This window comes from Struthio camelus, chromosome 9, assembly GCF_040807025.1.
Source record: "Struthio camelus isolate bStrCam1 chromosome 9, bStrCam1.hap1, whole genome shotgun sequence".
Taxonomy (NCBI): domain Eukaryota; kingdom Metazoa; phylum Chordata; class Aves; order Struthioniformes; family Struthionidae; genus Struthio; species Struthio camelus.
In genome coordinates, this window is record NC_090950.1 from 24,357,669 (window position 1) to 24,370,470 (window position 12,802).

General features: G+C 43.0%; 1 protein-coding gene across 1 annotated transcript; it reads right to left on the reverse strand.

Moving 5' to 3' along the window:
• Nucleotides 1–251: 251 nt before the first annotated feature.
• TTC14 (tetratricopeptide repeat domain 14) lies at nt 252–12,403 on the reverse strand. Its single transcript, XM_068953892.1, has 12 exons — nt 12,215–12,403; nt 11,968–12,089; nt 11,516–11,715; nt 10,765–10,849; nt 10,544–10,673; nt 9,731–9,883; nt 8,949–9,020; nt 5,699–5,818; nt 5,487–5,609; nt 4,723–4,840; nt 2,529–2,638; nt 252–1,734 (listed from the first exon to the last, which is right to left on the reverse strand). The coding sequence occupies exons 1-12, from the start codon at nt 12,379–12,381 to the stop codon at nt 777–779; spliced, it is 2,358 nt and encodes a 785-aa protein (XP_068809993.1). The 5' UTR covers nt 12,382–12,403; the 3' UTR covers nt 252–776.
• Nucleotides 12,404–12,802: the final 399 nt, after the last annotated feature.

The window sequence follows — 12,802 nt, forward strand, 5'->3', positions numbered from 1 at the left end:
CAATAAGCACTTTTTTAGAGCACCCTCTGCTTCTACCTCAACTTTATTATACGCATTACTTAAAGAACATATTTGATGCATTTAGTGAACATAATAGGCTTGCTTTCTCGCAGACACTGGCGGGTTGAATTCACTTAAATTATAAAGCACTCTGAGTTTCTCAACAGGAAGTGCATAAGCAGCATATATGAACCAATGCACCAGTTCAACAGTATCAAACACACCAGTGACTTAAAAACAAAAACCAAGACACAAAACTAATAAGATTTAATGATCAAATAAGCTATATACATTGATGGCACATCAGCTCCATTCAGTTATCCCCTTTCAATATCTGGAGGTTAGGTTTAAATACAAAAATAGTTAACAGTCAACAGTACCCTAAGAAGAAGAAGAAGAAAAAAAAAAAATCACCTGTTGTTAAAGTGCATATTTGATGCAGGTTACACAACTACCATTTAAGGGCATCAAAAGATTTAAGATTTCATCCAGTCACACCAAGAATATTGTACAGGAACATCCCAAGTTACGGAGTACAAGGACCTTTGATTTTAAATAGTAACTGATATTTAATATGAGATATCCTTGCATCTTTCTTTCCGCCATGCAATCTTTTAACCTTAAAGAATCTGCACAACAGATTCTGCACAACAGAACAGATTCTGCTTTACTGTCACTTTTCATATGCATTTCAAGGGCATGTATTTTTCCTTAACAGATACCGGAATAAAAATTCATTTACCTACATCCAGCATAATAGCATTTTCTTAGGTACTTCACTGGTTCTTCTGCTTACTTCCTTTTTCCCTCTCAAATTCAGCAATTTGATTGAATATGTTCAGTAAGTTCTGGGGCAAGTTTCTTTTAATGCCACTTTCTGATTGTTCTTTACCATTTAGAGTAGTTTCCTCGTCCACTTTTGTGGTACTGGTCTCCTCATAACTTCTTTCGCTATGTTTATACTCTCTCCTTTCATTTTTATGCTGACTTAATACATGCCTATCACTGTCGTAACTTTTATCACTTTCATGTAAACAAGTGCTAGAATACGATTTGTACTTTCCCACCGACTTGCCAGAATAGTCGGACCCTGCTGGAGATGCATAATACCTGTCTTGACCTGAGCCGTATCTTTTAAACGGTTCTCTTTTCCCCTCTACTTCCCTGTCTAATTTCCTAAAATAATGCATCTGGGTTTTATCATCTGACTTATGACATGAACCTGATGAACTCCTCCTACTGGAGAAAAATCTGTCCGTTTTAACATGTTTTTCAATTTTGCTACTACTTGCCTGAGTTCTGGAGCTACTGTAAGAATCTCTTGAATCTTCAGACCTACCTCCAAAAGTGTCTTCATCCTCAGCTGAAGTCCTCGATAGAGAACAGTGTCTGTCTTTCTCTCTTACCTCTGTTTTTGGATACACTAAGCTGTCCTGCCTTTCCAGCAGTTTTTCCACTTCAAATCTTTGGTTAAGAAAGGAAGCAGAGGTATCAGCTGGAGGCGAATACCACTCATCTTTCCTAATCTGATCTTTGTAATGTGAAGATCTAGATGAGTGCTTTTTGGAGCTGCGGGAAGACTCTGATCTATTCCGATGCTTTTTCTTGCGTTTTTTGTGATCAGAAGAAGAGGAAGACGAAATTGACACATCTGATGAAGAGTCACTTGAGGACGAGGAGGAGGAGGTGGAGGAGGAAGAGGAGGAAGTTGATCTTTTCCTTTTCTTCTTCAACCTAAAAATGTAATTAATCTATGAGATAATCTTCAGTATCAGGGAAAGATTATATGCTCAAGGCAAAACTGTACTCTCCAGAGTTTGGCTGAAATTGGACCATAAGGCATGAAAGGAAACTGGGCCTGACCTCGCAAAACAAGATTTCAAACACCATTTCTTTATGAAGAGAATATTAAATCCACAGAACACTTCTATTGTAAAAGTCATCTTTCCCAGTTTAATATCTCATTGCATTTGCTAAGTATTTTTAGTCAACTTATCTTCCACATATTTCTCTGCTAGAGGCTATATACATTAAAGAACATCGCCCAGGAAAAATGCTGGAGAAGAAACCAGTTCTACCTAGCTTACTGTTAGACAATCTGTTTGGAAATGAATTGTTCATGATCTTATCTGCACTTACTGCCATTTCCTCTTTGAAACCACAGGATCTTTTCCATGGTTATGGGAAAGATAACAGAATTTCAAATTTAGTAGCAGAATTAGTAAATTCCTGATGTTAGACCGTATTTTTGTCACCAACCGAGGTAAAACAGATGAGGCCAGGAAAACAGCAGACAATCATTAAATGGCGTTGCTTTGAGCATCATGCTTTGGCTATGTTTAACTACTATTTAATCTGTGCTTTAACTGTCAGGAAACTTGAGCATTTGCAATGGGTCCTTTATCTTAAGATAACAGTTCTTATACTTACTGGTTTGGGGTGGGTTTGTGGGTTTTTTTCTTATTAAAAAAACTCATGCTCTGACACAATAGGCTCAAGAATCAGAATACTGAACATAACAGGGTTACCTTTTCTCTTCTTTTAAGAGCTTACGCAATTTTTCTGCACTTGTTTCTACTTTCTTTTCTTTCTGTCTCTCTTCTTTTGCAGCTTGCTTCTCCCTCATTTCCAAAGATTTCTTTTTTGAACCCAAATATCCAAAAAAAAAAAAAATTAAAAGTAAAAATGTTACCACAGGTATTTTCCCCATGTCCCCAACCCCATTCAAATGTATAATTACACCAAAGATGTTTTACCAGGATTCCCAGACCAAGAATTAATATTGTCCAGGAGTTTGGCATTGGCCGTTGTGATAATCAGGTTTACATTAAGGACCATATTGCAGTTTTTATCCCATTAAAAGAGAAATTTGACCAGCCATTGCAGTGGCACCCAGGATCCAGTATACCGTGAAGCACGCAGCCCAAAAGGTACAGATGGCAAAGGCAGGAAAAATAACGTTAGCAGTATGAAGGAGGAGGAAAAAAAAACAAAACAAAACAAAACAAGCAAGAGCAAGAGAGAAAGCGAGAGCGCAGGGGGTGTTTCAGGGAAAGCATCGTTATTGTAGTTTACAAATAAGACATGGTAGAACCCATTTTGAAGTGCAGTCAAGTTGGCCACGTTTGAATACAAACCATTTTGTAATAATTTCACAGACCAGTGTGATGCATAGTTTACATAAGTAATCATGTTCCAAGGGTTTGTTGGCGATGAGCAGCACCAGGGGTCAGATACAGCAATAACGGTCCGATTCAGAAGAAAATGCATTGGAGAAAAACACATAATCAGTATTACAGGAAAACGTTGTTTATGTTTCAGCCATTCTAGCACAACAGTTTGAAAGTATCGGATGTGCGTATTAAAATACACAGAAGTGCAAAAGAGCATCTGATTATCAGATGAATAATCTTTAAAGATACACTATTCAAGTCCTTTACAGATCACAGGCTTCTGTGATCTCCAGCCCTAAAGAACAGCTCTGTTCGTATTCAGAGTGAGCAGAAAGTCTGATTATGGCTTTCAGTACTTAGCAACTGTCATAACAGATACAATAAATAAAAGAAATCCTTAATTACAGGTAGTGCCATGCAAACCAATGAACAATAGTGCAATCGATCGTGTTTTAGCTGCTGCATCAATGACCATTATACCAGAATAATGCTATAAGGAGAGTAAACTGAGACTTTGAGACTTCTTTCTAAAGCAGTCATACCTCTTTCTTGATATTGCCAAATATCGGTAGTGCTCAAATAGCATACAGTGTTTTGTATATAGCGTAGTTTAGTTTCATTCAAGATTGTCATACATCTCCTCTTCCCCTTTTTTCAACACAACCTGTCAGCATTATGGCTCCACCAACTAAAGAGGTGTCTATTAAGGCCCATTAACATCTACCTAAGTCTGTCTATTTCCTTAAACACAGACGCATAGAGCAAAACCACCCTGTGCCTAAGTGCTCCAACTTACTCTTCGATCCACTCTGAAAGACAATGCAAGTAACGGACATAAATGAAAGAAAAAAAGCAATGGACAACAAAGATTAGCACAGCAACCCGCCAGGGCTCGCTTGGGAAACGTACTGTGTGGAAGTTCAAAAGTCCGCAGACAAGTGAAGACCCATACACCAGAGAAGAGAACAAAGACACTCAGACTTCTGCCACCCCTCCACCTCTCCCACTCACTCTTTTCCTTTAAATCTTAAATACTAATCAGCTATTAACTTTCTCTCACATGTGATCTTCCTGTGACTTAGCTTCAGCTGATGTTATTCTGTCTTTTTCTGATTATTCCAAATTACAAAAACCATCTTGCTGCTGAGAGGGCTTGCAATGTTTGTTTGGCTTGCCTAAAATTTTATTTTTTGCAAGTTTTTATTCTACAAATATTTTAATTCAACATTATTAGTCATGCTTGTGTGGTAGAGTATTCTCATCCCTGGCTTGGCTGATAGGGTTAATGGGCTTTATTCTTTCCCTACTGCCACTGTTGGGCATTTCTTTACTATTCTGTTCAAAACAGTAAAGTCTACTATTGATATAGGTATATTACTTCTGGTAGGTACAGCCATAATGCTTACTATAAGAGATTTACTGTGGAGAGGGGAAACAGAGAATAAGACTAACCAGCAACTTATTACTCCCCATTTAAAAGATACAATATGATTGTGATGGTAATTTTTTGTAACTGAGAAAATTAAACGAAGAGAAAGTAAAGAATCACCTGCATGTGCTTACGGAGTTTCGTTAAGGCCTCTTCTGCTTCCTGAAAAGTCTCATCCAAATTTAAGGCTTTTTTATAGTAACTCTCAGCATTTAGTAGTTTGTCCTCCTCTTCCAACCTAACATTCAAATTATAAGTTTTATATACAGGTAAGGCACAGCATTTATTTTGACTTTTTATTTTTAGGACTACCTTTCTTATTGGTACTGTGACACTGCCACTGCATCCCTCCAAGACCCAATCTGTCACCTTAGCCCACTTCAGTAAAAAAATAAAATGAAATTCCCAACACATTATTATCTCCTAATCATCAAGCATGCTGTTTAGAATTTCACTTCCAGTTTCAAAAAGTACTGCATCTCTTCTTAACATAGGTCTCAAAAGAAACGTTTGCTGAATATTAGTTCAAAAGTATTTTTGTTACAGTAGTTACTATAAGTATTTCAGAAAAGTAACAGAACACAATTTAGTTACAAATGCTTTCTAAAAATAATTAATTTTTTTTATATTCAAACATTTCACAAAACTGTATATAAGCCTGGTATCCTATAAATGAAAACAAATCTCCACTGTTTCGCAAGGATTTTAACTGAGACATGTAAAGTGTAAACCAATGGCACAAGCAGTTTCATTTCCAAGGCCGATTTCCTTTTTTACCCATAGTCAAGAAAGACAGATGCCATTCTGTCCCCTAACTAGAACCATATCATAAAAATACTGTGAGAAAAATTAACAACTGAATAAGAACACAGTTCAGCACTTACTGCCCGCCTCTTTCCACAAGTGTTTGACAGAGGTATTTTCTTGCATTTCTGTGGGTGGGACAGTTTTCTAACGCAGTTTCAAAATCATCTATGGCTTTGTTTAGACTTCCTTTTGTTGCATACCTATGAGAACAGAAGGGTTGCAGAGTTTAACAAAGGTCATCATTCACAAAGCAAAAAAAAAAACAAAACAATGAAACAAGGATACTTACAGAGCTCCGCGGGCTACCAACGCTTCAACATTCTGTGGATCTATTTCCAAAGCCTTGTTGTACTCATTCATAGCTTCCACGTGGCGTCCAACCTTAAAATAATCAACTCCAGTCTTCACGCTGGAGAAAAATATTTAGAAAATATGATTGTACAGTTAGCCTAAGCAGGTTCTGTACCTTTAATAACTTGGAAATTATGGTTCCATGCAAGTGACAGAGAGCAAAACTGCATCTTGTTGCAACGTGCTTAAGCTTAGGTTGTTATATCAACGCCATATTCACATCATTGCACACCAACATACTGTCTTTAATCTGAAAATTTAAGGCATCTGAGAGCACTTCTGCAGACAGTACTACTACATGACACTTTTTTTTCATTTGCAGAATGAACATTTAAGCACTTTTGTGCACAGAATTACGTGTGTGTGTGTGTGTGTGTGTGTGTGTGTGTGTCTGTGTCTGTGTGTGTCTGTGTGTGTGTGTCTGTGTCTGTGTGTCTGTGTCTGTGTGTGTGTGTCTGTGTCTGTCTGTGTCTGTGTGTGTCTGTGTGTGTCTGTGTGTGTCTGTGTGTGTACATACACATACACACCCAGGGAACTACAGGCCAGTTAGCTTCACCTCCACCTCTGGAAAGGTGATGGAACAGCTCATCCCAGAGGCCATCGCTAAGCAGGTGGAGGACAAGAAGGTGATCGGGAGTAGTCGGCACGGATTCACCCGAGGGAAGTCGCGCTTGACCGATCGGAGAGCCTTCTCCGTCGGGACGACTGGCCGGGCAGATGAGGGGAGAGCGGCGGACGTCGTCTCCCCGGCCCTCGGCGAGGCTTCGGACGCCGTCTCCCGTCGCATTCTCGTAAGCGAGCCCGGCGAGCGCGGGCCAGACGGGGGGGACAGGGAGGTGCGTCGAAAACGGGCCGAATCGCGGAGCTCGGGGTCGCGGTCGGCGGCGCGGGCTAGCCGGAGGCCCGCGGCGAGCGGCGTCCCCCGGGGGTCGGCCCCGGGTCCGAGGGCGCTCAACTTACTCGCCGACGACCTAGGCGAAAGGACGGGGCGCGCCCTCGACGCGAAGCCAGGAGGGGGGCCAACGCCCCGGAGGGCCGCTCGGAGGGGCCCCGGCGGGCCGGAGAGCCGGGCGGAGGGGAACCTCCCGAAGTTCCGCGGGGGCGAGGGCAGGGTCCTGCCCCCGGGGAGGCGTCGCCCCCCGCGCCGGTCCGGGCCGGGGGCTGGCGCGCCGGAGATCGGCTCTGCGGAGAAGGATCCGGGGGTCCCGACGGGCGACGAGGCGGCCCTCCCCCTCCGCTCGGCCCCGGGGAGGCCGCGGCCGGGGGACGGCGTCCCGGCCCGGGCTCCCCGGCGCGAGAGGGGCGCGGGGCGCCCGAGACGAGGTAGCGGAGGGCTGCCGAGCTGAGGAAGGGACCCGGGGTGTCTCTCCTGCGAGAGAAGGCCGAGGGGGCTGGGGCTCTGCGGCCCGGAGGGGAGAAGGCCGGGGGGGGCGGGATCTGATCGAGGCGCGTCAGTGTCCGAAGGGAAAACGTCGAGAGGACGGGGCCGGGTTCTTCTCGGCGGCGCCCGGCGACGGGCACGAACCGAGACCCGGGAAGTTCCGCCCGAACGCGAGGACGGACTTCTCGACGGGGAGGGTGGCGGAGCGCTGGGGCAGGGTGCCCGGAGAGGCGGCGGAGTCTCCTTTGCTGGAGGTGCTCGAGAGCTGTCTGCACAGGGTCCCGGGCACAGTGCTCTAGGGGACCCTGCTGGAGCAGGGGGGTTGGACTAGATGATCTCCAGAGGTCCCTTCCAACCTCAACCACTCTGTGACATGACCGATCATACTAACACTGGAACAGTTTTAATAACATACAGAGCTAAATCCACCATTAGATCAAGAACACGAGGCGAGAGCAGTAGAGGTATGCACTGATGCCAGTTCATCCTACACTGAAATATTTTGAGGTTTTATATTTCACAGTCATTATCTGAATCTTTCTTTTATATTTGCCAAAAGATCAACTTTTTGGCAGGTAACAGATATGTGTTGAATATCAGAACTTTCCACTAAAGACTTCAATTCTTTATTTTAAACAATCAGATTTAATTTAATAACTTGTTAGACACAATAGACACTTGTAGCTCTAGTAACATAATTGATTTACTAAGTTAAAATAGGTGTCATAGTTGTCATCAACCTATATTGCATCTTACTCTTTTCCTAGCAGGCCACACAAATTTTTCATAGGGAAACTATAAATTCTCTCTTTGGAAACTGAGGAAGGATCTCCAGAAGAGAACGATGAGGATACTTTCCAACCAACCTGCCTGGACTACAAACAGAGGCTGTCAAGACGGGAAAAGGCTCATATCTGTTTCCATCCACTGCCCCCGGACCAGCAGCGAAGGGAAAAACTTTTCTGGCAACTTTACACTTCTTCAAACAAGGTCAAGAACGACATGATCTCCCCATAGCAATTGTCCTTAATTTCTATATTTATTCCCCTTTTCAATGCAAGAAAAAATGCTCAGTCTCATTTCTTGGCTTAAAGATGAACCTTTTCTCTTACCTTTTTTAGGTCAAAATAATTAACAACTTCAATGTTTTAATATTAAAAGAAACCCCTTCTATAATTAACTGAAGTCACAAAGCACTATTGTTTCATGAAAAAAAACACGCTTTGCTAGCACAGAAATCGGAAATTCTGAGGCCTCACTCCCCTTCTTTTTGAGCTGGGGGATTCAAAGAGAAGCTTTTTCTACGAACGATTTACATTTTCCTCCACTCTCTAGCATACCCAAGTATACTGCATAGCCTACAAGCAATGGCACCTATCCAGAGCTGCTGTTCCAAATGTAGCCATGTCAATATATTTACTTTCCAAAGACAGCACGTACAGTTGTTAAATCTATGGTTTGAGGCTTAAAAGGCATAGCGAGCAACATTAGGTCATTCAATTGCTAATTGTAAAACTGAGAACTTATCTCCTCGGTATTGTCACAAATGTTGCTGTCATCTAATCTATTGGCCAGCATAGTATCCTAGAAAGTTCTCCCATTAAACCTGATAGGTATTTGCAAGTGTATCTTCAAACCTTCTTTATCGTGTATCTTCTTGGCAATTAAGACTTTCAAGCAAGTCCTCTTACTTACATCCAGACTATGTACGTACTGTAGAAAAACTAGTTCAGACTACATTTTAAGAAATATAACCTATAACCTAATCTTGGAATAAGCGCTGACAAGAAAATGAAGGATCACATACCATTTCAAGGCCCAAGATGCAGACTGTCTTTTCCTCAATGCAGGAGCAAAGTCTTCTTCACTGAAATTCTTGCTTTAAGGATAAAGAAAAAAAAGTGCAGATGAACAAAAAACTCAAGTTGCCTTCTGTATCTATAAAACTGACCTTAAAAGCTGTAATTAAATCTAACAGAGGCCGAAATATCATTGATACAATGCCTTCCTGTTCTCCAGTTGGGAATATTCTTTTCCATTTCCAAAAGAGTTTTTCCTGACCTGTTCTAAAGTGCTGAATTGAACTAATACAGCTGCAGTACATTTAACAATATACCATATTCACACCTGCTTAGGAGCCTAATATTTAAGGGCTTATAATATCAATAGCCAGATATGTTTGATGCTATATTCCCTAAAACTTCAGATCTATTACTAAAATAAATATTATGAATAAATATGAGACACAAAACACATTAGAACCTAAACATCTCACATTTCCATCCAAAGATGTTAACAAGACCTGAGTAATAACTTGATACCAAGTAATTGGTATCAAATGTATTTTGTTGGATAAGTCATCTTTGTTTTTCACAGCAAAAGAATTCTAAAGTTAAATTTCTAGCTCCAAAGCAGTTAGCTTTAAATATTTAAGGACATGTAGGTGTCAGTGATGCAAAACAGAATGACTACAGTTTAAGTATCAGTGGTCTAGGAAGTTGCTGAACATAAACTGCCCATCACAAGTTTATTTCAGTGGATTAGAATAACCTCCACAAAGCTATAGGATCATTGCAAGAAATCACTTACACTTGAAGACCTCTCATCAAAGATGGTGGGTTTGTTTCACTCAGTCCTAGCTTTTCTGCTAAATATTCAACTACTGATGGATTAGCAAATCCTGGAGAACGATGCAAAACCTCTTCATATGTCTCCAACGTATTGGCAACTTCCATGCTTCGCCTTAAAGAAAGCACCGATGCACACAAACACAACTTCATTGTACTGTTGAACGCTCAATTTTATGACGCTTCTGTTTAGAGCAAGTATAAGTGTACTGATGTTTATTACTGGCAAACAAGCTAATTATGTTACGGTGACACCTTGTCTTTGAGGTGTAATGGTGACACCTCTGTCTTACACGCTTTCCCTGATGAGAATCTTCTTACTGTTTAGCCAACCTTTCGTCCTAGAGCCTAAGAGTTGTTTGGAATTCATTTTAGCACCTATCCTCTAGCGCCTTATGAAATTACAGAGACAGCCATGTTCTGCCATTTGTTAAAGGTCATTTTAAGAGTTTAATACTTCAGTCTTCCAAGTCCATAGGTTTTTGGTGGGTCTCTCTTAATGCAGACTCACAATGACAGATATCTCAAGTTCTAAATTTAGAGGACATAACAGAAGCAAAAAGCAGAGTGAGGTTACCTTTTGGGAAAGACTCTAAAAACAAATCACATCTGACATATCCAGAAACACGTGTGTTAAAGAGATGAACGATGAACAAAATACGTCACCAACTAAGTCACTCACAACCCTAACAAATTTAAAGGACAGTCTGTCAAAGACACTCTTCAGACCAACTGAACACACCTAGAGCAGTACAACTGAAGAGGAAATTCTTACCTGTAATGTAATGGAAATTCATCAGAGGTAATTACTCCTAGTTTTGTACTAGAAAGATAGGGTGGAAGAGCCGAGCTGTAAAGCGATATCGTGAGTTTTTCGTGGTAACGATCAACATCCTTGACCGCAGCTATAAAAATAGTAAAAGTTTAGACAAAATGGCAGAATTCTCTCAAAAATGAAGCAAACAGATTCCTGAAACAATTTCTGCAGCTACTCGCCTCGAATAATGTCTCCAGTCTGATAATAAGATAAAGGATCTCCGTGGTTGCTCTGAGAAGGCACATCTCGCAATGGACAAAGAGCCTGCAACGGAAAAGAGTAAAAACACGATAAAGTACACAAGTAGCTATAGAACCAAATAGGCTGCATTACAAAACTTGGCCCTTTTTTCCCCTCCACTCAGAATTCATTTGCACAACAACCTTTTAACATGCAAAGTCATCTTAAAATATAGGCATATACAAATTTTTAAATATAGAAGCAGTTATCCCATGGAAGTAAAACGTGCAATAACATCACTGAAGCCAACAGGACTAGCTGAATTTCAAACAGTCTTTATCGCTAAATGGTCCAAAGCATTTAAATAACAATCAAGAGTTTTTTCTTCCTCCAAAATTAAACTAGAGGAACACCAGTTTAATCTTAGCGCACAGCCAAGCTCAGATAATAAAGCACAATAAAATTAGCATGGTTTAAAAATCAAAATGTACATATCCATAAATAGATGGACTTTGCAATAAAGAGTTAATGCGTTTTGAGTATACGGTGGGGGACAGGAGGTAAGAAGGGGGGGAAGCGTTTGCTGCCTCTGCAGAGCATCGTATGTTGTCAAAGTCAGACTACTATTCATTGCCCCAGAGTTCAGTTCTGCCTTCACCCACTCCATTTCATTAAAAGATGCAAGATGCAGCCATTCATTAAAAAAACTACTGTTCTAGAGTAAAACCCTATTAATCATAGCCATCTTACAGTGATTTCTAAATCCGAGATCTCCCGTATGACACCACTTCCCAGACAAATCAACACCATGAAAAAGCCAAATTCCCGAATAGAAGTAATCCTCCCAATCACGATATCGCCACGTTCGATGTCTCGGAAGAATAGTTCTCTCCTGTCTTCCCTGGGAACCTCCATGAACTGTTCCAGGGGAGGCATAACAGCATAATACTCTGCAACACATGAGACATTTGCAGGTAGGTAACAACGGAGCTACATCCTCAAATAAGAGACTACTTCGTTGCAGCAAAATATTTTAAAATCTGATTAATAACCAAGTTTACACATAAACGAGAAAAAGCACAATACCAAAAATTCTTTGACCCTGGTTTTAGCAGCACCCACTTTTTTACATCTTTATGCTATGCAGTAGACATTTTACAACTGCACCCTTTTACAGAAAAGCTCGGTTTGAGCACGTTTACCTTCATTTTCTTCAATTGTGTCAGAAAGAGGACCATTGGGTTTCCACGACTGAGCAAAAAGGAGATCCGCCTTCCTGGCAATGAAGCGCTGTATCTCGGTGTCGGTGCTCGTCCTCTCTTTCCTAGGGGAAGGGGAACCCGTCAGAAAGGCCCCGGGCCGCCTCCCGGCGGGCCAGCGCCCCCCCCCCCCGCTCCCCCAAACCGCCGGGTCTCGGCCCGCTCCCGGCGCGGCCCCGCAGCCCCTCACCAGGCGGCCGGCGGCGGCGGGGCCCCGCGGGGCGGCTCGGCGGCGGCGGGGCCCGGCGGCGGCAGCAGCCCGCGGAAGTCGGGGTTGTCGTGCTGCTCGGCGCGCAGCAGCGAGAGCAGCGCGGGGCCGTGGTAGCTCAGCGCCTGCCGCAGCAGCTCCCGGTCCATCCCGCCGCCCGCAACCCCCGCCGGAACCGGAAGCCGAACGGTTCCCCCCCCAACCCCGCCATCGCGCATGCGCCGCCCGGGAGGGGCGGAGCCGCCAGGAAGGGGCGGGGCTCACCCACCCCATCCCCCGCCGCCGCCCGCAGCGCCCCCTGGGGCGCAGGAGGACGCGCGGCGGCGGCTCCGCGCAGCCTGCGGGCGCCCGGACGGGGGCGCGCGGCGGCGGCCGCCACTCCGGGCTTAGCGACCCGTTTTCAGGTCTCCGGTGCTAACATTAAAAAGGGAGTACAAACATCACTAAAAATAAACGCTAAAAAAAAAAATTACAAAAACCGCAGGGTTCTTCCTCAGGAGCTGCAGAAACACTTGCCGCCTGGGGGCAGCTGCGGGGGCCCAACGGACGCCGGCCCCTAACGGCCCTCCC